A 27,487-nucleotide genomic window follows, 5' to 3' on the forward strand; every position below is an offset into this window, starting at 1 on the left:
ATTAGCTATTAAATGCAGAAAGTTTGATTTAGAATGATCCTTAATGCATTTATGCTCCTGTATGTTGCTCTGTTTTCAGTTTTTTTGTGAAGTCCTTGGAATGTTTCCATGCCATGCCGCTAAGGTATGGCTGCTATGTGTGGAAGCGTCTAATTAACTTGGAGTTGGATCATGGAATTGGGATTTCCCTTCAGAAAACAGTAATTGGGGAAATCCATGAAGCCTTTGTTGTTTTACGTTGTGATTTCATCTCAGGATCCACCATACTTGGGCCACCAAACACTGATTGTTGCCTTGTCGCTAAGGAGATCCACACAGCAACCGAGGGATCCCTAGGGCATCCTGGGTGGATGGGTGGTACCATCTATCTTTAACAGTGGGAAACTGTATTATCCCTGTACCTCAGCAGAATGGACTGTGATTCATTATTTTCAGAGATTGTCATTTTCTGTCATAACACATTTATAAGTGCATTTTATACAGTGACTTAAAGAGTGAACATGTTGCTATCATGTACTCAACTTCTTGACTGACTTCCACAGAACACAAACTGAGAACATTTGATTGGTTTCGTTAAACCTTTGGTTGTTGTTTCCCCCCAAAGAATTACAATAAAAGTGTACAGAAGCTTGCACTGTGCATGAGAACAAACAGTGATGTCTAAATCATTACCAGTTATCTTTTTGTTCAACTCTCTGATTCAGAGATACGATCACTGCAGTAAAAGTCTCACTTGAGAACAAGATTATCAATAAATATAGATGCAAATTTTACCGTGTTTCTCACATAAAGTTTTATCACAACTTCAGATGACTTGAAATATTGCTCACAAGTTAAAAAACAAAGTTCATCCCAAGTGATCAATGTCGAATCTCCAGATGATCGCTGTTAGATGTTGAGAGTGCCTTCTAAATTTTACATAGAGTTTGGCTGTTGGCAGATTTTATCAGTAAACCCCCTGCTATAGTCCCACTTGAGTCAATGCAGTGATTGAAGTGCATGAGTGTTTTAAGATGCTACTGGAGAGCTTGATTTGTTGTACTGCAAATCTACTCTCATACGCTTTCTGAATTGTCTCTGGACTGTCTTCTCCACGGGATATTGAAGACACCCACTGTCCTGTTTATCGGCTGGTTCTGCTCTGTTTTATAGAGAGAAATAAAACCAGATGTGAGGACGTGTGGTCTGTGTGCTCCAGCTCTGCTTGTCACAAATCTCTCTCTTCCCCACTCCATCTCTCTTAAAGCGCTGTCTTAAATGAGAAAAGCAGGCCCTGCAGAACGCTTGGACTGAGGTTTTCTGAGATGCATGCTCCTTTGATAGTGCACATTTGAAGAAATGGTTTCCAGTTTACAGCTCTCTGTAGGTTTTACTCCTGTTTTACCTGAGTTGTTTATCCTGTTGTTCTTATATAGTGTTTCTGTAGATTTTGAGGTGCTGTTTTGGGTTTACCTTCAGTCCATTTAATCATAAGTTCATTCTCTTAGAAAAGTAAACAAACACTTGCCCTCTACAATGTGTATGATTTGGAAAATCAAACCTCTCTCTCTCTCTCTCTCTCTCTCTCTCTCTCTCTCTCTCTCTCTCTCTCTCTCTCTCATATGAAGAGTTGGAAAGTGTAGTGAATCGATTTGTTTGGGCAGATCTTACAAATGAGCTGAATAACAAATTAAAGACTGATTGTCAGTAGATTTTTATAGCGATTTCTATTGAGATTCAAACCCTTCTGATTTGATTATTAAACACTGTAAGAAACAACTACAAAAACAGAGAATTTCATTCATTATCATTTTCATTAATGCATTTTTCTGCAAACAATTTTCTGCCAGGACATTATCAGTTAAGATTGCCTTTAACTCTAAAACACATCAATATGCAATGTGTAATTCAAAATATGGTAAAACACCTGTGAAAAATCAGTATGGAATATTAATATTACTCATATTCAGATTAACAGTACATTTGCCTCATTTATGGACTTTTCTTGGTGTAAAATCTCTTAGTTATATAGTTAATATGTTTAAAAATATGATTGTTCTCTCATCTATTAGCTTAGTTAGCTAATTTGTGTGTAGCTTGTAGTGAAGCTAACTATTTTTAAAAGGGTATCCTGCCTGTAATTCAACTAATTCAAATTCAGTTCCTTGTGGCTTGAAAAGCTCAATTTTCAAAGCAGAAAAAGCGAAATAACAGTCTTTGTACACATCTGTCTCAGATAAATGACTGCATTTCTGTTTGTGCTGCAGGTGTGACTATACAAGCTCTTCAATCTTCCTCTCGCCATTTATTCATTCAGCAGTTCATATAACAGAGAGGAAATTATTCAGTTGCCGAATTCGTTGTCATCTTTGTTTCCACCCCAGTGGGAATCTAATTTTAGTTTTGCTGTGCGTGCGCGCTGTGTTTGTGCATAAGAAATAGGGTTTGAGAGTGTTTTTCTGAGCGTACTCTCGTTTTCAAGTCTGTTGTGCTGTGGACTATGTTTTTTGCAAGCGAATATTTTCTTTGTTGTCTTCATGGGTATCTGCCTATTTATAAGTGTGTGTGTCTCTGTGAGTAAGTGCATGTATTGCAAAGCGCAGCTTAATATCCAATCGGTGACAGGTTGGAGCCATTAATAAGGTGCTGATCGGGCCAGGCTGACAGTACTGCTGACAGAGGGAGATCAGAGGGAAGAATCATGCCTAGCCTGGGGACCATGAGCTTCAGGTAGCCCCTCTCTGCCAGCCCCTTGTGTCATTACCCATGCTGAGGAGGCTGAGGAGGTGGTACCCCCACCTCTGACACCTACATTAATCAAACTCACACCCCCTTCCTTCTCATGCCCACCCGCCACCCCCTAATCATCAAAATCCGGGCGCTAGGAGGCAGAGAAGAGGATACGGCGGCAGCGTGAAGGATGTCAACTAAACTGTTCCCTGTTCGGCTTTCACACCTGACTGTGACTGATGGGATTCTCCGTACCCCCCTGACCCACCACACAATTAAATCTCTGAGCCCTCACTCACCGGGGCGAATTAAAGTCCCAAATTACCCTCGCCACTGTTTTTATCTCGGTCGCAGCCTGTCCCTCTGCGTCTTTCAATTCCAGTGGTTTTGATAAATGTTTGCGCTTTGTTAAGGTAAAGCGAATTAGGAGAGTCGGGGGAATTGCAATCCATGCGGCAAACCGAAAGGAAAGAGGGGTCGATGTAACCCAACGCCTATAGGCTGGAATCGTGTTCCTTTGATCAGTGCACTTTTGAAGAGATGGAATCTGGTTTACAGATCGTCTCCTGTTTTATCGGAGATTTTTCTATTGTGATTTAGTGTTGCAATAGAGTTTGCGGTGCTGTTTTGGATGGATCTTTCAATTCAGGTAGAACTTTGAATTTAAAATAATATTATAATAACCCTAATTGATATTCAAACCCCTCTAATCTGTTTGTAGCTTGTTGTGAAGCTAACAACTTTTTTTAAAGGGTACCCTGACTGTAGTGTAACCACTTCATTATTTAGTTCCTTGTGGCTTGAAAATCTCCATTTTCAAAGGACAGTAGCTCCTCCAAAAGCAAAATAACACCCTTCACCCGAATACACCTACTTCCATACTATAGCGTAGGTGGGGAAAAAAAGGTATGTGAGCCGACTAGTATGTGAATGGCAGTGAAGCAACGCAACTGACGCTGTAAGTCACGTGACAGTGACATCATGGCGGATGCATTCATAATCCACACATTCATACTATATAGAACACTCTTTTTTATTGGTCATGAAGCAAGTTTTAAATGTAGTACCTACATCTACCATATAGTGTGCGGTCGGACTCAGTGATAGTCTTTGAAAAAAGTCTCAAAAAAAGTCTCCTTAAATTTGGAGGCTAGATACACAGAGAATCGTGTAACATCCGTGACGCAACACAACAATCTCGCACCTGGTAGTTCTGTATTGATTGGCAGCCACCTCCATGCTAATTATTGCTAATGACAAAATCGGCCGTGCAGCGCATGATTTGCATGTGCAAACACTAGAGTCGTGTCACAGTTATCTGCTGTGATGGAAGCATGTGCTAATCAGGATGATGGACTCTGAGAGGTCGTAATTTTAGTCTAGGGACTCGTGTCCTCATTGTTCTGCATTGCTCTGCTGCTAGCTAGTAAAAATAGTGACCTAATCAAGTGCTGTGTTTGATGGCATGGATCGGTTTTGTGTAGATGACAACATTATGATGAGAGGGCATTTGTGGTTTGTTCACAGTGTTTGTTGTAGAGGAAATGAAAGGGAGATAGAGTTAAAAAAGAGATGAGAGAGAGTGGGGTAGACTGGGGTAGCCAGTATTGTTTCCATCTGATCCTTTATCAAGATAAATGTCGAGACCGTGAGGTCCTGTAATTCATTTAAACTTTAAATATTCACTGGCCTTATGGCCAAACCAGTGTTACTCAGTGAACCATACATTTATATTCTGAGGATTGACTTTTTACTGGAAAAAATATGAAACATATTTACAGAACAACCTGTAAATTGTACTATTTTAAACGGTCATAATTAAAGGTAAATATTCAAAAGCCCTGTTCGGCTGGACTAGCAAGGCTATATTGCTACTATGTAGCAAATCTGTTTTGTACCTTTAACATATACTGATAACCAACATAATAACACAATGGGTTGAAGAAAAATTTAATTTGAGTTCTTCACAAGTAGCTTTTCCACAAGCTGAGGTAAATGCTAATATATACTGTAGAAGGTTGCACCCAAATACAAAACACCATTACACTAAAATAATGTGACAAATATTAATTTAAAACATGAGATGCAGCAACCCTAATGTCCATAAATGATAACAAAATAAGAAGAAACATATTTATTACAATGAAAAACCAAATGTCACACAGGGAATTCTGAGAAATTTCAGGATTTACAGGATTTTCACTGTAAATTATTAGATGATTTGTTTCTTTTTTTTTACTTCCAAAAATGGCACATTTAACAGTATTTTACTGTAAAATTGCATGCAATATGAAGTTATATCTATTAACTAATTAACTTTTTACTTTTTACTGTAGCATTTTTACACTATTTTACAGTTACAATTACAATCATTTGTTACAGTGCACTATTACTATACTGTATGTGAATATGGTCATGGCTAAAGGGCGTTGTTAGACGCATGAAATTAATTCTTAATATTATAATAATAACTACATTTGCAATATATCTGTTTTGACATAATTAAAATATTAAAACACAAATTTCCTTTGAAAATTTTATTCTATTTAGAAAATTGATTAAGTGTCTTGTATATACATGCTTACGTACATGCAATACATGCTTTGTATTTTACCATATCTATAATAAAAAAAAAAAAGAAAAAAAAAATGTTTGGGTTACGCTTTATGTTGATGGTCCCCTTCAGAATTCCGACATTCTGTTGACTCTAAGTAACGTTGCACCTACATGTCAATTAACTCTCATTAGAGTATTAGTCAAGTAGTTGTAGACTGCAGGGGTAGGGTTAGTAGAATAAGGGGTTAGGGTTAGAATAATTTGACGTACTAGCAAAATGACTTATTGTCAGTAGAATATCTGTTGGAAGACCATCACAATGAAGTGTTAGCATATATTAAGCAGACAGTCTACTAATACTCTATTAATAATGAGAGTTAGTTAACATGTTGGTGCAATGTTACTTATAGTCAAAAGAATGTCTAAAGGGCACCATCAACATAAAGTGTTGCTGACGTGTGTTATTTTCTTCATTCTGTCACTCAGATCCTTTAGAAGAAATCTTGCCTGCATAAATTCCTCATCTCCCATGTCTCTGCATGTCAATGTCAAAAGTCAAGTCCATCAGGAGTGAAATGATCTGACCTTTTTAGGTGAACTGTACCTCCGCTTCCTTCGGGTTCCCTCACCAGATGGTCCACAGACAAAACCGGTGGAGGGTCCTGATAGATGATTTGGGTTGATAAGATTACACAGCCATAATTGGCCAAATGAGTTGACAGCAATAGGCGCTTGATTGGTTTAGGTGGAAACAAATGAAGGTCTGGAGCATGTGGCGGAGTGCTGGTGGCCATTGTGGCGTGGGAGATGATGGAGAGAAGGTTGCAAGCAGAGGAAAGGAGGGATAATTTGATGTGGGAGGTGGTTTTGTTCACGTGTGTGAGTGTGTTTGCCTTCAGCAGAGCTTAGATGAAAAGCTTGCCCTTGTAATAGCGAAGGTTTTATTCAACCATATGAATGCTAGTCTCGGGTTATTTCTCGTGATTGACAGCATGCTGTAATTTCACTGCTTTTAAGCTTTTTTGAAAGCCTTTGTTGAAGCAATTTGCATTTTTTAAATTCAATGTAACGAGACTGCGTAATACATTTAGTTTTGTTTTATGCCTCTTTGGTCTGATTGGTTGGCTAAGGTTAGGAATTAGTGTGGACGTTTTCAACCGTATAAACACAAGTCATGAGTATTGCCTGGAATTTCACCATTTCATTGCCCATTTCCTTCAGTAATTGTGGTGGAATTGAGAATACTACATATTTATTGTGGTCACAGATTCAGTGCAAGCTTATTATTGACATTAATCTGGTTGATTTTGCTTTGTTTTCTTTTAAACATTCATATAAGCATCTTTAATTTTGCTTATTGGTGTGCATGAAAGAGAAGAGCATTTACAAATAATGCATCACACTTCCTGCGTTCACCCCCACACCATTTGGCTTCTGAAGTGTCTCTCAGGCTTGGGTAAACATCTCTTTTTTTTTAATTAAAATAAATCCACTTTCAGCCAATATTTAGCACCCTACAGGGACAGAGCTACCTTTCAAGATATGGGGATACAGTGGATAGATTTAGAATGGAGATATATAACAAGAGGGATACTGAGATACGGAGGGAGAAATTGAGTTCTTTCATCTAGCTGTAAAGTGGAGACATGCATTGTTTATGGATGTGCAGAACAGCATTCTCAAAGCGACGCCACCTGGGCCTACTATACTTTAGATTGGTTTACTCTATATAAACACTGCTGAACATGCACACAACAGAATCTGGCTCAGGCATAAATATTGTTTAATGCTATTTTCCCATTCACACATATCCATCTTCTGTGCTTTTTAATTTATTTCCACTTTCACGATACATGTGACAGGTCCTACTCGACCTGCTCTGAGTGAGATTAGAACCGGTGTCTCCAACATGGGAGGTGGACATGCTAACAAGAACACTAAAGGCTGCAGTCTCTATCATCAGCCGCTAGCGCGCTTCTTGAGGCCAGAGGAGTTAGGTTTACTAGCCCAGCTCTAGCTTGCCTCTGTTTCACTCCCCCACTGAACCTCACTCCCATCCGGGTCACGGCACCAACTGTACCCGGTCTTACTTGACACGATCGGTGTGGGATTTGAACCAGCATGGGAGGCGGGCGCAGTAACAAGGACGTTGAAGACCGCAATCTCTAACATCAGTGGCTAGCACACCTCTTGAGGCCAGAGGAGTTAGGTTTACTTGCTTGCCTCTGTTTCACTCACCCACTGAACCTCACTCCCATCCGGGTCACGGCACCAAATGTAACCGGTAATACTTGACACGTTCTGTGCGGGATTTCAACCGGCATGGGAGGCGGGCGCAGTAACAAGGGTGCTAAAGTCCGCGGTCTCTAACGTCAGTGGCTAGCACACCTCTTGAGGCCAGAGGAGTTAGGTTTACTCGCCCAGCTCTTACTAGCTTGCCTCTGTTTCACTCCCCCACTGAACCTCACTCCCATCCGGGTCACGGCACCAAATGTACCTGGTCCTACTTGACACGATCGGTGCGGGATTTGAACAAGCATGGGAGGCGGGCGCAGTAACAAGGACGTTAAAGACCGCAGTCACTAACATCAGTGGCTAGCACACCTCTTGAGGCCAGAGGAGTTAGGTTTACTTGCTTGCCTCTGTTTCACTCACCCACTGAACCTCACTCCCATCTGGGTCACGGCACCAAATGTAACCGGTAATACTTGACACGTTCTGTGCGGGATTTCAACTGGCATGGGAGGCGGGCGCAGTAGCAAGGATGCTAAAGTCCGTGGTCTCTAACGTCAGTGGCTAGCGCACCTCTTGAGGCCAGAGGAGTTAGATTTACTTGCCTAGCTCTTACTAGCTTGCCTCTGTTTCACTCCCCCACTGAACCTCACTCCCATTCGGGTCACGGCACCAAATGTAACCGGTAATACTTGACACGTTCTGTGCGGGATTTCAACCGGCATGGGAGGCGGCGCAGTAGCAATGATGCTAAACTCCGCGGTCTCTAACGTTAGTGGCTAGCACACCTCTTAAGGCCAGAGGAGTTAGGTTTACTCGCCCAGCTCTTACTAGCTTGCCTCTGTTTCACTCCCCCACTGAACCTCACTCCCATCCGGGTCACGGCACCAAATGTAACCGGTCCTACTCGACCCGCTCCAAGTAGGATTCAAACCACTGTCTCCGGCATGAGAGGCGGGCGTGCTAACAAGGACTAAAGACTAAAGACAGGTCTCTAACGTTAGAGGCTAGCGCGCCTCTTGAGGCCAGAGTTAGGTTTACTCGCCAAGCTCTTACTAGCTTCTTACTTGTCTCTGTTATACTGTATATGCTCTCTGAAAACCATCTATAAACATTGTAAATATGTAAATGTCAAAAGTCATTTTAATACATTCTTGCTGACTAGCCTACTCTTTATATAAAATATATAGTGGCTGCTTACTGGCTCAACCAATATGTTCACATAGTAATAGTCTTGGCGAAGAAGCACAAGCACTAAAACAAACATATAAGCTATCAGTTTCTTGTTCATTACTTTAACAGGAGCTTTGTGCCTTTTCATTCCTTATACATACAATTGACATATGACCTCACATCATAGGAGCGATTCAGTGGTGTACTATTCTTAAGCAGCTACCTGCATTGCTAGCGGTCAGGCCGAAAAAGGAATAATGAATTCACATTCATCGTGAGGCTTATACGCATGGATTAAACTATCAAGAAGATCGCTGGATCTGGCTCGTTGACAGCACTCACCGCAAATGAAATTTTGCAGCAGCAAAAACCTCGCAAGCTCCGACATGCCGCCTCACAAACAAACAGAAGAGGTGGAAAATGCTTCTCGAGTCAAAGCTATCATTATGTACCTACTGAGAGCTCTCTTTTAAAAAAAGCTGTGTGATGACACTGCAAAGGTGTATGTGTGTGTGAAATGCAGCAGGAGTTTGGACTGTGAGCGGGAGCAGTTGAAAGAAGGGGATGAGAGAAGAACAGATATTTGTTTTTGAGTGTCTGTTTTTGAATGATTTCCACAGAAGGGCTTTTATTTTGCTTTGATGTCAGAAATCAGTTTGAAAGCGGGGGATTCCAGCGTCCCGCTCGCGCAGGGAATCCGGCCTCTGTGCTGCCTGCACAAGTCCAATCGCTCTTCTGAGGAGTCAGGCCTTGTTTGATGATTTTACAGGTCTGCCTTTTTATATCGGCCCCAGTGCCTCGGGTTTGGCTGCTATTGATTCAAGGTTTCACGCTGAATTCAAAGCGTCTTTTATTCCAGATATGGTCGAATTCAATTAAACGACACACTTTTTAACTAGGACTATACATCTGAGATAATGTGCACAGTGCAGTTTTGCTCCCCCAAAAAAGTGCCATTTTTGTGTCATGTTTGAAGTTTCTCTCATCTGTAGAAAAAAAGTTAATAAATTCATAAATATTCATTTAAAAGTAATGATGATTGTGTGATTTTATTTCTTGTAATTGCTGCTTTAAAGTAATATATGTACCTGTTATTTATTTATTATTTTTTACTATGTTGAAATGGGATTCTATAGTTTTCTAACCAGAGAAACAGTAATTATTGATCCATACTCATTATTTATTATGCATCCAAGCTCTCAAATGCTGCAGTAAGGAAGGTTAGTATGCATTATGTTAATATGCAACATGTTAAATGTAAACATTTAAGAAATTGACATAAAAAAAAACATACAGACCACTAATCTGAATATTGCTGTTTACGTCCATGCTTACAAATTGGTTCTTTCTTTCCGCTGGCATATTATATTTGGAATATGGGAGCTCAGAGGTCTTTGTTTGATTCGGCCTTGTGTTTTACTGTAGCCATTAGGGGGCGCTAAAGATTCGTCTCCACTATGTTGGTGGAGTAAAGCATCCAGGCGGCATCCAGTGCGTCCACGCTCTGATAGAGATCCAGACATAAGTCGTGCACTGGCCCGGTGCATTTCACAGCATTTATTCACCCTGTCTGACACTCGCTCTCAAATTAAATAATAAATAAATATATAAAAAGAATTCATCACCAAAATTGCCTAAATAACATCAAGTGAAGGTTATGAGAAAAAAATCAGCATTTATTTATTTTTAATAATGTAAAGCAATGCCATACACATTTCCCTTTAAAATTACTTTTTACGTCAATTCTTTTTATAGTTAATTCCTTCTCTGGAAATGAGATTTGTGTGTTTGACCTCCACGCTATTATACACCTAATGCAAGACAGCCCATCAAATTTTAATGAAACCAATTATACAGTCTTAGACCTGACACTAGAAGATGATATTTCAGTGAACGGTGGCTTTCCGATCTGCATCTATCTATCTATCTATCTATCTATCTATCTATCTATCTATCTATCTATCTATCTATCTATCTATCTATCTATCTGTCTATCTGTCTGTCTGTCTGTCTGTCTGTCTGTCTGTCTGTCTGTCTGTCTGTCTGTCTGTCTGTCTGTCTGTCTGGCTGTCTGGCTATCTGTCTGTCTGTCATCAAATATGCATCAAACACACACACACACACACACACACACACACACACACACACACACACACACACACACACACACATATATATATATATATATATATATATATATATATATATATATATATATATATATATATATATATAATTGTATTTAAATGAGTCTAGGATTTACATAGTAAACAAAGTAACACAAAAAAATATAATAATAATAATAAATTAAAAAATAAATTCGAGATTTCGAGATAGCATATTTATTTAAATGTATTATTAAAAAAAAAAGAAAAAAAAAACATTAATATTATCTAAATTATATATTTCAACTTTGATCCTACTATCTTACTCGATAAGTATCACTCGCTATAGGTGACCTAGTGCATTGGTGCGGTGCCGTTCGTGTGGCGCTTTGGGTCAACTTTGCGGATAACACCACGGAAAGCTGTGAGCCAAGATCGGAGCGAAGCTTTGAGCGCTCCCCAGCCACCTCTGCCCACAGCATCCTCCTCCTCCCTCTCCTCCTCCTCCTCCTCTACTTCCACCACAGCACCACTCCTCCACTCCTCCCCCTCGCTGTTTCGTCCTCCAGCATGAGCGTCAGTCTTGGCTCGGCCCGGGAGCTGTGCGCACAGGGGTGTCAGTTATGGAGCTGTAGTAGCGCAGCGGAGCACTCGCCCTTCCCAAGACTGATCACATTCACTCTGCCGTAGACTCGCAGAGCGATTGCACGGGGCCAGCGCCACCCCGACCGATTTACGCTGGATTTAACGGCGCACCACGGAACTTTGGAGCAGCTTTCTGGACGCGGAATATAGAGTGTTGATAAACGAGAGGACATCTTCATACTTTAAACTGCGGAGAGGATCGTGGAAGCGATCTGCAAGGTGCTTCACAAGCTCCTGAAGGAACCGGAGCGCGCAACATTTCCACGCGCGCGTTTGGACGGATCGCGTGCTCGCCGCTTATTAGTTTTTTATTGTATTTATTTTTTTAGTCAGATATCAAAAGCACTAAGGCTGGTATAAGGCATGGTATAACAGACACTAGTTCAACCCTCACCGGTGCGCGTGGCTCTCATTCCTCATCCAGATAAACACCATGAGCCCAGCGAATACTCAAGTGACATTTCAGTTGGATCTGAGCGGCAACTGAGAGTTCCTGCGTTCTCCAAATATTAAAAGAGGAGAAACTTGTCCAGTGTTTGAGAACTGAGGTGTGGAGTGGATGTGGACTATGACAGAATGAGTCCTCTAACACACCTTTTACTCTGTGGATTAGTATACTTTAACCAAGTGGATGGTGAGTTACTTTTTATGATCCACAGAGCTTTAACTTCAAAGAAGAGATTTTTGAATTTTATGAGAGTTTGCTGGGCATGTATTCCTCTACTAAATGAATAATTTAACTTTATATAGCTACATGACCTATAATTATTTGGGAGTTTTTTTCTTCTCTTTTTTGTGGATGCAGCGATTTTTATATAATATTTTTATTATACGTCGAGAACATGGGGTATTATTTTGGCCATTTTATTGGCATCACATGGCAATGTAAAATTTGTTTTTATTTTGAATAAGAATATAATGTTGCTGTGGAAAATTATTTGTAGCTTACTTGGGTAAAAAAAAGAAAAAAAGAAAAAATAAACTTGTTTGGTGTTGTTGTAAAATATGTTTGGTCGAGGTCATTATACCTCTAGTGTTGAAGCAGTGCGGTTACAGTAGGAGCCAACTAGTGTTTTCCACAGCAGGTGCCACAGTCACAGTAGTCTCAGAATGTGGAGTGACACCTGCTGTGAAAAACACCAGTGGATGTGCAAGGCGTGGCGCAAAGATTGCACATATGGACCCCAAATGAGAAACATATCGTTGGAGAATGACAAACTGATCATATTTTATTTGTTTTTGCAAAGAATTACCACAAAAAAAGAGATGTTTCATCAGATCAGCAAGTGTATGAAACAATTACACTAGACACAATAGTCTGCACTGTATGCTGAAGAGCTTTCAGAATGGATATTGACTTCTGAACTGGTGTTATTAGTCGCATCTTCTTCTGATATCTCTGTGTTCGGACTTGTTAAATCCTCTTGCTTAGCCCATTCTGCCTTTTAAAACATTACATAAGGATTATTATTCCAGTAAAACTCACAGAGGCTTATATGATTTATGTAATATTTGAAACATCATTTTACCATCTGTTCTTGTCTTTTCTCTGTTTTCCCTAAGCGCCATAAACTGCTCAGTTCTGTTGTATTTCTCAAGAATGTAACAGAGTTTGGATAGCCAATCGCTTCTCAAAATTCGTCAGTGTCTGATATTAAATAGCCAAGTAAACGACATTGAACACCTAATCAGGTGTTGGATTTTTAATTAATCACTAATGAAGATATTGTTAGTGGCGTGAAACAAATTACTTTTGATGTAGTCAGATTGGCCTGTCCAAGGGAATAAATTAACATACTTAATTTTAGTTTACGATGTGTTAAGATAAGGCGAACTGCACTAGAAGTTGCCGTGGGTTGTGTTTAGGTTCTTTTCATGACATGAACAGTTCATATTTGTCTTCGAGACAGTCACATACACATTACATTAGCTGTGTCAAGAGCGTCTTTGTCCGAAAGCCCCGTTTCACACTTAACGGTGTTTGCTTGGTTTTTTTGTTTGAGCTCTTTAAGAAGAATAAGGCCTGTAGATGTAACAGTGACTGATGAAGGGGCTGAGTCAGGCTTCAGCTTCTGCCTTTGTCCTTCCAGCTTCTGCACTTCTCTGTCTTGCTGTTTGTCTCCTGTTTTTGTCCCTGTATCTACCATGGAGCCTGCTAGTCTAGCCCAATTCAGCTCAGAAACTCCCTGTCCTTCCTCATTTCTGTTGCGCCCCAGCTGCCGGTTGCTAGGCACTGGTTGAAGGCATGGCCCTTAGTTTTCGGAGGGTAAGAGGGGTGGAGGTCTTTCTGGAAGAGCCCATGAATCACCCCGGTGAACCGTTTGCCCCATAACCCTCCTCTCTCCCTGTCCGACTGGCCCGTGAGAGGTAATCCGGCCGTTCTGGTGGAAGGAGGAGCCGGTTTTTGAGGAGCAGCCCTCTCCAAGTAGACAAAAAGGCTGTGGAGATGCATTCAGAAAAGGCTGTGTTTGTAACAAAGCTGTCCTGGGCTTGAATGACCGTAGTCATTTGGTTCTGTTCAGTGCCGGGGTGATTAATGCTGCTTGAGGAGGGAGGGGTGAGAATGGAGACTTGGGTGAGGAGGAGTTTTGGGGCTCAGAGTTAGCAAGAACGGGACAAACCTGTGGTGGTTCTTGTTTTGATTCTGCTTTGATGAAGATAATAGACTATACCGCGAGACTGATACGTTTTATTCTAGTTTAGGAGATCATCAGTGATGAGTGTTTGCACGATTGGACTGTTTTTGCATGGCAAACCCTAAACAGGTGAAATGAAGGAGGGACCTGAGCAATATCTAGAGTTCGGGGTGGTCTCGTCACTTGTTTCATCAGAAAATGATTTTATAAGATACAGTACAGTAGAAATGCTTACTCCAGGCTGCAGCATTTCGTCCTTGAAGCTCTACGTTCAATGCTCTTGTCCCTATGTTCCCACGTCCCAGTTTTCTGCTATCCTGGTTCTATTCTGTGTTGATAACTGAGAATATAGAACAAGATGATGCCCCACTCCCAAGCTCCCCTGGTGGAGGCGACGTGCACCTGCCTGTCAGCGGTCCCTTGTGGCTCTGAAGACACCGCTCTATCTGTCTGTACACTGAAGCTTCAGTTCTGCAGCGTCAGGAGAATCTAAAACCCAGACTAGAGTGCATCTGTGTGTCTGCTAACACAGTACAGTGTCATTTTCATAATGTGCTGGAAACCATTAATTGCTCGGAGGTTGCTCCTTAATCTCTTAAGAGATATTGGGACAGATTTGCTAAACAGGGCGAATTAGAGTCAGAGCGCAATTCCAAAAAAGCGCAGACGGGAGTGGAAAGTTCTGCTACCGGACCGCAACCGGATCATTTCCACAATAACCAAAAGCAGCGCAAATTAGCATCTGGTTTAAGACATGCTTTTTTTGGCGGTGAATAATGGCACAAATACCAGTAAATTGACGAGCGCAAACCTTAGTAAATCACCTTGCGTGATTCATTGAAATACTCTCCTCCCATAAATGCTGCGTTTGAAAGGGAAACAAATGCTTATTCAATAAGGTCAGCCGCAAAAATAACTCTGTCCATGCCTTTTCAGCGCAAATTTTTCACTGCGTGTCTTTAGTAAATGCTGACTGTAGTTTTTAACGCCAAAAAAGGGTTTGTGCTGGCTCAAGCTGTTAGTAAATCTGGCCCATTATGTTCTATTGAGCTATCGAGTTTGTCTCCGTTGTTTCTCCTAAAGAATTTTTCAGATTTCAGTTTCAGATTTGATCTAGGAGAGATGCATGTTAGATAACTTGGTTTCTTTTGCTATGGAGCAAAATCTGCGAAGCATGAAATCTCTGTTTAATCATTTTAATTCCATTGCTGTGTTGGAGAATTAATCAAGATGTTGTGATCTTTTTCTACAGGATGCTTTGATTTGGTACATTTGTTGTGTGTTTGATATTACCAATTGCATGAACATGCTTGACATAATTGAATGTGAGCTGTAATTAAAGGTGGATCTGATCTGGGGTCTTTATGAATGGAGCGTCATAAAAGCTGAGTTTAAATGGAATTGTTCTGCACTAGTTGTCAAGGCTGTAATGCGTCGCTGTCGTAATCGTGCCTCATTTTTGAAGAGAGGCCTGCGGTAATGATGCGTACGCAGTTCGAAACCACAAAGCAGCCACACTGGAGTCAGGGAGTGTTTGTGCATGTAAGGATGTGTGACTGTTTTCTCAGTTTAGTGCTCGGATTAAAACAAGGATGGGCTCTTGGAGAAAGAATGTGACGGATAGCTGGAGCGAGAGAGGAGATGATGGGCGAGCTGAGAGAGAGCGGAGGGTGTAGGGAATCTATAATGAGGGTTAAAGTCGGGGGTCAGCGTGTGGGCACTTTGCTGACATTGTTGTAGTATCAGGCAGTAAGAGCATTGAGTATCTCAGCATGAGAAGCCGGATAGTGTTACACCACTGCTGCTATACTTAGAGTATCACTTAAACACTCTAAACCTGCCTCTTCCTCTGAGAATCAGCCGAATCCGTCTCATAATTGATAATTACTTCCTTTGCAAGTAAAAAAACGCTTCGTCACGCAACACTGAGACCGTTTCAGCCTCAGGAAGGGCGACAGAAAAAGGATGAAATGTATTTCTCTCCTTCACAGTTTTTGTTGACAGTAATTTTGTTGATTCACGCCACCGATGGCTGTAAAGGCAAGCTCGGATGAATGACATTTAAAAGCGGCTGTTGAATTGGGAATACGATGCAGTGCGCTAGCCGTATTTTTGCACTTTCTATCAATGAAAATGTCACAAGCATCACAAAGTGGGGAGATTATATACATTAGAGTCAGAAAAGAGCTTCGGGGGGATGAGACCAAAAGCTTTTTCATTTGCTTGGCTCGCTCTCAGTCAAGCATGCCTATGACATTTTGTAGAAAGAGGATGCGGTGATGTGAGACTCTGAGCGAGGAACGTGTTCTTTTGTTGGATGTTATTTGTTCTTGGGATTAGAATATGACTTGTTGTGACAGTTTTAAAGTCCCCCTGTGGTGAAAATCAAGTTTTTAATGTTGTTTATATGTCTGTGTGGTGTTTTTAATACGCTTTAAGACTAATCATGTGGAAATTCATAACACCCTTGTAGTATTTTCTCTTTAAACCTGCAGTGATCTAAAGGCAGTCTCAAAAACTTGGTTTGAAATCGCTGGTGTTTCTTATGTTACAAACTACCTTGTAACCAATCACGTCAACATGCGGCAGGCTTTAGCATATCATTAACTATGCTGCGAGTCATGATAAGTCAGGTTATCCCAGTATATTTTTCTGTTGATATGAAAAATCGGGTGGATTTAGCTATCTAGCAGGTGGATGATGTATATTACGATGCTGTGATGAACTATATGCCTCTCTCCACTGACGTTCTGAGTTGTTCAAAGCGTTTCTGAGGATGCAGATTTTTTAGAAAGCAGCTGTTTGACTTTGAGATGACGAAGAGTAACATAGTTTGTGTAACATTAGCAACACATTATTAGCTGTTTGATAACGCAGTCAAGCCACCTTGTCATATTAATTGCCGTTATGTGGCTTACCTTGGCTAATCATATTAATTACCGTTATGTGTCCGATGTTGTACAGAGCGATACCATTGTGCAGCAAGTCGACCAAGTAGATCAGGTATTCTAAGCTGGTGTGATTGAGTGGAGGTGGGGCTAATTAGCATATTCATTGAACCACGCATACTAAATGAAGCAAGGGTGTAGAGTTGCATTCAAGCTATTTTAAGGCACGAAGATTTCTTTTCCACAGGAAAAAAACGTTTAAATATGTCGTTTTGTTGTGCAAAGATGAGTTTTAAGGGATAAAGAACACTTGTGGTTCTAAGAACACTCTAGAATTTACACTCACTTTCCTTTTCCCCACAGTTTAATTCTTAGTTTGATCATGGATCTTATTTGAAAGGGTAGTTTCAGTTTGTAACTTTTATATATTTCCAAAGACTGTTTTTTTTTTTTCAAGTAACATTCCCGGACTTGCTGACAAGATCAGTTATAGCCTACATATTGTAAACTCTTTGCTCTGCACATGCACTGACTGATAACACCCTGTTGAGTTGCAAGTCACATATGGATTGCTTCCAAAAAAGTGGATCAAGCCTGTCAAGTGAGCTTTTTTATTTATTTAAAGACCTAATGAAATCAGTTTCCAGACTTTTACTACATGAGTTAGCTTTGATGTATGCCGCTTTACTCCTAGAAGTTGAATATATGTGCATTCCTTCTCTTCCAGGGAAATGGACAAAAATATTAAATCATCTGGTTTGCATATCCTAATTTATATCCAATTAAATGCTAAAAAAAACTGCCTAAAGCCTGGCAGTTGGTATCCTAACCTGACCAGCTAAAAAAAAAAAAAAGCCAAATTGTCAAAAAAACTGAAGACTTGTTGAGCCAATTCATTTTGTATTTAATGTGAATAAAATTAGCCAAGCGTCATATTTTCCCTTAGTGAAGCACTGGTCACACTAGGTGCCTAGACTGCCAGTCAGAAAGGAAACTACAATGCGATAAGTGTCAGGGACCATTTATCTAGCTAGAGATAGTTGTTTGTAGAATGGTGGCCTGGCCTTTATCTTTCTCTCCATTTGACAGTCAACAGACTCGGTAGGACACAGTTTGTACAGTCCCCTAACTTCTTCAGTCCACAAAGTCATGTTTGAGAAAGTGTCATTTGCTGTTTCATCCATTGACTTCACCTTGCCCTCGTTTAGTTGTCTCTCGGCAGCTCTTAGATAAGAAAGGATCTGTGTCAAGGCTGAATGACTCAACACAACACAAACAGATAAGAAGGACACACACACACACACGGTGAGAGAGGGGTAAAGAATATAAATGAAATTCAGCTAAGACTATTTTTCCAGGATAATCAAGTCCCAGAGCTGCAGTTTTTCCCCTTTGGTTCGGGACCCGCTCCAGCCTGTGCCTGATACGAACGAAAGACTGCAGAGAAGACAGTGAGATTAAAAGCTGCTCTGCCTGGTCATGAAAATGGATGAGGCTCAGCCACAGCGGAGCAGCTGAAGACAGAGAGAGTGGCCGGCACTCCAAAGCGCATCCGTCATGCGCGTCAGGGCAGTAATGCAGAGGAGAGCAGTGCAGGGCAGTGTATAAAACCTTCCACGCTGCCACCTTCACTCTCATGCATCACGGCACGCGCTGACTGCTGCGCTTCAGGCCGCCCGCTGTGTGCGCTCGACCAGGCCTTTTGATTCTCTCAGAGAAAGTTTCACTGAAGAGATTTTCTCAACTTTTCTCAACTAGGAAGTTTGAAGTTTGAAGCAAGTCTAGAATCAGTTGGAACTGTTAGTTGCAGGTTGATATTTAAGATTGTTGTACAACACTTGTTCACTTGGCCACTTCGAGGTAACTCTCGCCAAAATGCAACCTAGAGTCTTTTTGTTAATCTACCCGAGGCAAACTTTTGTTTAAAAGCATAATTAGAATGGAAACGGCACTTTTAAGTTTGACTATATTTTAGTTTTCAGTCAAATTGCCTTTTTAATGGGAGTGCTTGGGGCACTTCTATGATAGCATCAAAAATCGCCTCACTTTTCTCGAAGTATCACCAGGGGCTCTTCACATGAACTCGAGCATTGAGAACATTGTTTGTGTACACAGAGTTTACTAAAACTCACTGTAGCTGTGTCTGCCGGCATTTTGACAGTCAAAAATAGTCTATCTCATCATTTAGGCGAGAGTTACCCTTTCAGTGACGTTTAGAATCTGAATTCTCAGTTTGGATTCTGTCAGATTTAGATTCAGAACTGAAAGCTGAGACTTTTAGTTTAGAAACTGGTTTGACTGAAAAGTTGCAGGTGAAATTGGGTTTCAATTCTGTATTGTGTTTACATTTCAATCCGATTCAGTTACTTCTCGATACACTCCATTTTGCGTTCAGGATAGTAGGTCTGCATATGATGCTTTATTAACAAAGTTCGGGAGGAGCACGTTTAGATAATCTACCCATTCATAATGAGTGGAGGCATATACAGCATCCCTTCTCCACCCCAACTCACTCTTGATTATTCCTATCCCAGCCCAGGGGGGTACTCTGGTTTCGGGACAAAAACCGAGCTCCGAGCCCTCCCCTTCGGACAGTACGCCAAACACACATATTCTATATTATATCTGATTATATGTCAATCGTGAATCAAGATTTCATCTCATAGCTTAGCGAAATTTGGATATTAATCATTTCAGTGTTATTTGTGGAAAAGTTCCCCATGTAGTGATATTAGTGACTCTTCAGCACAGCTGCATAAATATGTTTTCTGTCAGCAAACAACTCTTGAAATCCATGTTTAGTTTTCTGGGCCAAAGTCCACGTGAGGTTCAGGCATGAGTTTTGTTGGTTACCTGAGTCTGTTGATGACCTTTCATATACATAGCTGAGGTGAATTTGATAAGGGAGCGCATCCGTCATGAATCCGGCCTGGCTGACAACACTGAGTCGTCAGTCAAATCTACATGGAAAATCATGAGAATTGCCAAATTGCTTCTATGTATACAATATTACATTTTTTAGCATGCATACACCTTATAATCATTGTTTGTACACTTGTTTCAGTCTAAAACGTATTGTCTTTACCATACATACAAAGTTCTTATCATGTTGAGCACACCCCTACAGCCCTTTATCTGATTTAAACTTAAAAGCTATGTACCCTCTGGGATGTTCACATTAAGCCTTATGTGAAATGAGACTTATAAATCTCACCGGACCTGCTTTGGCTCACTAAGACATACTCGGGCTGATTCCAGGCCTCAAGCTGTTCATTAACTTGCATTCCAGGCACACTGTATCTTTCACTGCAGTCTATACCTCAATTCAGCTGGGACTTTGGGACCTTCGGGCACTCACTCGGGCAAAGACTGCAGCCAAGTCACTGACATGCCCATGTGTTTAGCAGCGGCCGCCCACATCTTCTGCAATAAAACTGCCTTCTCTCAACTCTACTGACTAATGTGACCACTTAAAGGAGTTTTCTTTCTTTCTCTTCAAAGGCATATAGGGTTTATTTATTTTTCACTCTGTTGACTGTGGTCCATGAACTGTGAGGTTGGAAGGTAAAGACATTACTGTATGTCAGGAGACAATCGTACCGCTTTTTATGTTTCTCCACAAAGCCTTTTCAGAGGCGTTCAAAGATCAGCCGTCACCAGGACGCAGTGAATGAGCGAGGCATAAGGCAGAACACCTGTGTGTGTGCGGGTTCATTAGGGTGTGGATTCATATACACACACACACAAAGCTCTACATAGCTCTGATGTTAGCACACACATGCGGTTATAAAAGACCCGGCACCACAACATTTTCACAAAGTCAAACAAACTCACACCTGCGGGTGCCGATTTCAAAGTGTCCACGCTGACCTGACCCACATTATTTTACAAGACAACCCTAGCATGTTAAATAGATGTTGAATAAATATGTGCAGAAAGTGCAAGCTAACAAGGGCTTTCAACCAGCACAGAAAGCAAAGAAAAAAACAACTTGTTTGGCTATTAGTAGAGAATCATCTGCACACATATCATTTCTCAAACAATTATTAGTGGTGTTTGCTAAGGCTAGTTGGCAAGCCGTGGCTTTGTTCAAATCTCTAAACCTAAGTATTAAACTTCTGCTCATTGTGGACATTTTGTGTGGTTCATTGAGATGTGTAGTACTTTTCAGTTACAAGAAACCATTTAGAACACCTTAGCAACAGCATAGCAACATGCTAAAGTTGCCAGAAGATCTTAGAAAGACCACTTTGACCACAAAGATCACAGAGACCACTTTGCAATGAGACAAAACCACCCAGAAGTTTTAGCATCCCAATAGTTACATGTGAAAATTGCTCTGAATACAATAGACACTGCAAATTTTGCAAAGTAACATTGAAAATCTAGTTTAGCACACACTGAGACTAAAACTAAACTAACACAAAGACTAAATAATGTTTTTTGCAAATGTAAAAATGCAGAAAGTTTTCTGTGATGGGTAGGTTTAGGAGTAGGGTAATACTCCTAAGGTTAAGAGTGTGTGTCGGCATATGCATTCACTTCATATGTAAATGTACAAACAGTATAGGCTTAATGCCTTAAAAGCATCACACTCAGCCTTCCAGAAGGGCCAGACCTTAGATTCCTTTCATCCATTCATCAGCTTGAGAGAAAACGAGAGACTTGATGTGAATGGAGGGAGTGAAAGGATAAAAAGGACGGGTTGAGGTGCTGGTGAACGTGTTGATGAGGGTTGCTGCCCTCCTCTGAACGTGGAATTCTGTTTTCCACGCCTTCCCTTTTTTCTCTCAAGGCCCTGACAGGTCATTTCCTGATGGGAGAGAGCGATAGAGGGACGACTGCTGATAGAAAGTGACAGACGGATATGGAGGGAAAGAGAACTTGTATCCTGTGAGGAGAACATGGAAGTGTGGGGGAAGATTTGGGAATGGAGGAGACAACTTGACAGGAAGTAGAAACTGCTGAAGTATAAATATGTACAAAGCTATTATCTTTGATTATTAAATCCTCATTCCTCCAGTTGTGTCTATTTATACCTCACTGCAGGAGCAGACTCGGGAAGCGTATACTGATACAAAGTCAATAACTCACTGCAGGGCAGGAGTGTGTAAAAGAGAGTGAGATACAGAGGAAGGCAATATCTGGAAGCGTTTCTTTTTTGAAGAGGAATTTAGACTTCCTGGAATTATCAGGCTCTCTCGTGTTGGTTTTCCATATGTTATGCAGTTTCATATGAGATCAAGTTTTCAAGACTTACCAGTCAAAGTTATTGGGCTTCCAGACCTCTGTGGGACGCCGGAGGGCAGGTGTTGTGTGTGTGTAGGGTGACATGGTGGCGACGTGATGAATCTTCAAGGGCGTGCCTGTCCGTGCGAGGTTGTGCGGTGTGTATTCGGAGTGATGTGTGTCTGTCTGAAAGCATTCGGTAACATCATCCCTGTTTCCCCACAGACGTTTTTATATTTTCCACTGATGACATGACGAATGAGTCGCTGTCAGACTAGCCTGAGTGAAGATGTTCATCTCCAAGAGTGAGAGAGAGAGAGAGAGAGAGAGAGAGAGAGAGAGAGAGAGAGAGAGAGAGAGAGAGAGAGAGAGAGAGAGAGAGAGAACTTCCAGTGCTTGGAATTGAAATATAGCCTGTTTCAGGGTTAAAGGGACTCAAACCATGTCAACTCTTGTTTTATTTTTCTTTTCTTTTTTCTTTTTTTCTTTTTCGTTTGTGTATTTGCAAAGTTTTCTGAGCAACACATTTGATTTGGTTTCCTCTTGACAAAATCATGTTTTGTCATATGATAAGTAAAGATTGAGAATATGGTAGTGTTTTATTTTGGAAGTTTTTTTTTTTTACATTTTTTTTAAAAATATTTTAGCGCAATTTTCCACCGGACAAAATTGTGCTTGTTAACTCATGATTTCTGTTCTGTGCGTCTGTGCGCACCAATCTTGCACTTCTATCTACTCCTCAACCAGACCACCTAGAGACTTCAGGTTTTCGGCATTATGTTAAGGAAGGTCTAATCTCGGGAACACACAAAAAAAATCCAGGAAAAGATTTACTATCTCTTAGTGTTGTGATCCCATGAGGTGAGAAAATTGCGCTAAAACACTCACTGAGTTTTTATTACTTGTTTTTAGATATATGGATGGATGGATGGATGGATGGATGGATGGATGGATGGATGGATGGATGGATGGATGGATGGATGGATGGATGGATGGATGATAGATTCATATACAATAGATAGATATATAGATATAGATGGATGGATGGAGTAATATTCGATAGATAGATAGATAGATAGATAGATAGATAGATAGATAGATAGATAGATAGATAGATAGATAGATAGATAGATAGATAGATAGATAGATAGATAGATAGATAGATAGATAGATAGATAGATAGATGGATAGATGGACACAGATTTCAATCCAGTTGCCGCCATTTTGTCCTGACCCCATTCTTTCAATCTTAACTTGTTTTTCCCCTGCTACTTAAAATATCATAAATACAAAAACAAGAAATGTGTTTTCTCGTATGCATGCTCAGTGAACCATACATGATTATCTACGGTGACATTCCTTCAGGCGCATACTAATTCAATTAATGTTAATCTGCATCAAAATCCTGAGATATCCATTCGTCAAACGGTGACCTCTTTCCTCGGCTTTTATTTATTGCCAGTGGAACGGTGTAATTAGAACACCTTAGGGAGGTTGCCCGTGGTAACCTCTGATCACAGCTCCACACACACACTATAAGTGATGCGTCCTCTGGGGGCTTTCTGGCCTTGCTGCAGTGGGTGGGCACCAGCTCTGGCTATTGATTTGGACGGTAGGCTGATGAATCTCAGGGGAGACAATAAAAATAATTACAAGGAAGATCATCAAAGCTCCACAGCCTTCTGCTTTGCACATTAATGCATGGTAGAGCTTTAGAAGAGCAGCCAAGGTGGCATACGCAAGTCATCTGTGCCCAGATAAAAATATTATTGCTCACTGGTTATTTTTCCATGTTTCTCAGTTTTTTTTTCTTTGAAGTATCAACATGTTTCTCCTAAAACCTCTTGGGGGAAAATACAAATATAGACCTAAACATTTTTTGTCAGAAGCTTAGATAATTTGATTTTGAATGAGAAATTATGAGATCTTTTTAATACAATGTTTGGCAAATCTGAGTGCAGTTTGAGATCTTTTCTGAAACTCAAGAGAGTTGTGATATTCTCCATTTGTCCTCATTGGTGTCTCATAGAAACCGCTTAAGATTAAAAAGGTCTTGTTTTGTGAGGCAAGGAGTCGTGTTGTTAAGGAGAATAGAGATGATTTTCTTTAAGGAGATGTAGATGGTTCAGCAGCAGGCTTGCAAAGAAAGAATAACACTTATTTTTGTCCTCTATCATCTGTTAAGTGGTGGCACAATATGTTCAAGGATAAAATTAGTCCTCTCCCCATGCAGGAAACCAGAGGGAGGTTCTACAAGAGAGCTATTGTTCTTAACCAGCCTGTAAACAATGACTAACATGACAGTTCACCCCCTCTAGGCTCTCTCATCTATAGAAATCATGTCCTCCTCCTCGACTGATTCTGTAGGCTGCATATGGAGAGGTGGAGGCGAGGAAGACAGGCTGTAGTTACCTTAGATGAGGTGGAGGTAGATGAGGATTTTATAGGTATCTATCTATATCTCATGCAGATTTTCTTCTTTCACATGGGTCATTTTTTTTTGAAAATTGAGATTTATACATCATCTGAATGCTGACTAAATAACAATTTACAGTACATAATACAGTTCATAAATAGCAATACAGTGATGTATGGTTTGTTAGGATAGGACAATATTTTGCCGGGATACAACTATGTGAAAATCTGGAATCTGAGGGTGCAAAGAAATCGAAACATTGAGAAAATCGCCTTTAAAGTTGTCCATTTATGTTCGTGATTGTGCTACATTCACTCACAAAAATAAATGTTTTATATATTTACGGTAGGAAATTTACTAAATATCTTCATGGTACATGATCTTTACTTAATATCCCAATATTTTTGACCCACACAATGTATTGTTGGCTATTGCCACAAATATACCCGTGCGACATGTGACTGGTTTTGTGATCCAGGGTCATTTTATTTTATTTTATTTTATTTTATTTTATTTTATTTTATTTTATTTTATTTTATTTTATTTTATTTTATTTTATTTTATTTTATTTTATTTTATTTTATTTTATTTTATTTTATTTTATTTTATTTATAGAATGGAAAGCAAGACTTTTTAAACTAATCATGAACTAACAGTAATTTTCCAGAATTCCAGCATCCTTAACTTATAGAACATCTCTATAACTCTCTCTCTCTCTCTCTCTCTCTCTCTCTCTCTCTCTCTCTCTCTCTCTCTCTCTCTCTCTCTCTCTCTCTCTCTCTCTCTCTCTCTCTCTCTCTCTCTCTCTCTCTCTCTCTCTCTCTCTCTCTCTCTCTCTCTCTCTCTCTCTCTCTCTCTCTCTCTCTCTCTCCATTTCCTTTTTGTACTTTTCTATTTGTGCCGCTAAAATATACCTTCTGAAAAAGTGTATGTATATAAATTGCACCAGTGCTTTGCATGTCATATCATGAATGATTATGAATGCATGAATCAAACTCTTGGAATGGTGACACTTTGACACAGTTTTCCATGCATCATGCATGTGTTCCCCAGTACAAATGTGCGTGCATATACATTTATGCCCTTCTGTGTGTGTGGGCTGGCTGGGGGGTCCAATGGAAGAGGAAATGGCTATTTGAATGGTGTGCGCTCAGAGACATGGTAAAGAGCACTCTCCCAGGCGGCCAAGAGCACTTGATTGTACAACAAGCAATGATCGCATTAAGAGAGGGCAGCAGGAAGAGAGAGAGAGAGGGAAACAAAGAGACAGAGAGTGGGAATGAAATAAATTGACTTTGCCAGTGGCTTAGTCTGCTGATGGGAGAAAATATAGAAAAATTACTTTTTCATTTTCATGTGCTACATCCACAAGTGTGGCTGGGGTAATGGAGTGTGTGTGTGTGTGTATGTGTGGGGAGGGTTGCCAGCCTGTATGATTGACCCTGTTATTGCGGTCAGTGTAAAAACAGCTTTTACAATTTAAAGAGTGGAAAGCAGCAAGGTTTGCCTGTTGTAAGTCTATAGAGGTAAAACAAAAAAACAGTGTTGGGCTACTTAAAACTGTAACGTACTGTAATAATAGTTGACGATATATTTCTATGGCTCATTACTGAAAAATTGCTACTTTTAGTAAATGACTGCCCAACACCAATAGTCAAAAAATTGGTTCCATTTATTGTATGCTATGAAGAGAATAGCATTCCCTTTTATCGCTTTATCCTTTATCTGTTTTCATATTTCCTTCTGTTCCTCTCTTCACAATTTTAGAAGCATCTGCTGAGCAAAATTTCTCCCTGGATAAAAAGACGAAAGAAAAAAAAAATACAGCAAGCAGATGGTGCCTCGAGGTTCAGACGATTAGAGGTTGCAGATTGGAATACAAATTGGATTAAAAGAAATTAGACTAATAAAAATCGAATCGCATGGCAAGTGCGAGCATATTCACCTCCGTCATGTAAAAGTCTCTGCCAGTGGCTGTCGATTAGAAGCTAAACAGATGCTTCATTGAGATAGCAGTTAATATGTGTGTGCGTATGTGTGTTCTTGGCGGCCCATCATCGCCTTATCTCAACCCACCCCATTTATCAATGTCATAATGTTAATTACTGGTTCATTAATTTAGTCACTTACAACATCAAAAGTTAACTCGTTTCTGATTGGTAAAAGCAGGACATTAACATTTATGTTAATTTAATAAAAACTGGTATGTGTTTAAATTGATTATTAGATCCAGAAGAGCATGTTCTCTGCAAGGGTACACCAAGGGTGTATCAGGCTGTGGTACATGTAAGTGCCCTTAAATGAGTTTGACTTCCCTGGTTTTGAGGGATGCAGACTGCCAAGAGGGAGGGAGAAGGAGAAAAGTGAGAGGTGGTTAGAGAGAGAGCAAAATCAGTGTGTCTGCAAACTTCAGCAGAGCTCAGTTTCATAGCATGCAGCACAGCGCATATATGAAACCTGGAGGGTACAGGATAAGATCTTGCCCTGTCAGTAGCTAGTCCCTTGTGTGACCCCCAGTGTGCTCTGGGTCTTGCGTGTGGCCCCATTTAGACAGCAGACAGCCGGAATGATCACTAATCAATGAAAGGGAAATGGCAGGAATTAGCACAAATTAGGTGAAGTGGGAGACATCGCTCCCTTTAATAGAGTCCGTATTGCACTGCGGGAGAGAACAGACCTTTACAGCACATGGCAGACTCAGCAAAACATATTTGCGCATTAACAAACTAGCTTGCTTCCCTGAAATGCTCTGCCTTGGTCCCACTGGTAAGAACCAGTGGGACCAAGCGCACATTAACAATAACAATAACAACCAGCGCACATTTCGCAGTGATCCTAAACACCCTAAGCAAATGCTCTGTTTTACCGCAGTTCCAACCGAAAGAGTTTAGCACCGCA

At 40.5% G+C, this 27,487-nt stretch overlaps 2 protein-coding genes across 4 annotated transcripts in view; one reads left to right on the forward strand and one right to left on the reverse strand.

Annotated features, from left to right (window-relative positions):
* The window catches only part of chrna10a (cholinergic receptor, nicotinic, alpha 10a), a gene marked incomplete at both ends in the record, with an annotated part of 388,237 nt that extends 377,395 nt beyond the window's left edge, over nt 1–10,842 (reverse strand). The window contains one exon of the mRNA XM_081370094.1: nt 10,797–10,842. Coding sequence (XP_081226220.1) covers nt 10,797–10,842 — 46 coding nt within the window. The remainder of the gene's footprint in view (nt 1–10,796) is intronic.
* Nucleotides 10,843–11,360: 518 nt separating this feature from the next.
* The window catches only part of robo2 (roundabout, axon guidance receptor, homolog 2), a 205,948-nt gene continuing 189,821 nt past the window's right edge, over nt 11,361–27,487 (forward strand). For all 3 annotated transcript variants that reach the window (XM_081370090.1, XM_081370091.1, XM_081370092.1), the window contains exon 1: nt 11,361–12,054. In XM_081370090.1, the coding sequence (XP_081226216.1) occupies nt 11,997–12,054 (58 nt within the window). In that variant the 5' untranslated portion in view covers nt 11,361–11,996. The remainder of the gene's footprint in view (nt 12,055–27,487) is intronic.

This window comes from Scardinius erythrophthalmus (assembly GCF_964197995.2).
Source record: "Scardinius erythrophthalmus genome assembly, chromosome: 7".
Lineage (NCBI taxonomy): Eukaryota > Metazoa > Chordata > Actinopteri > Cypriniformes > Leuciscidae > Scardinius > Scardinius erythrophthalmus.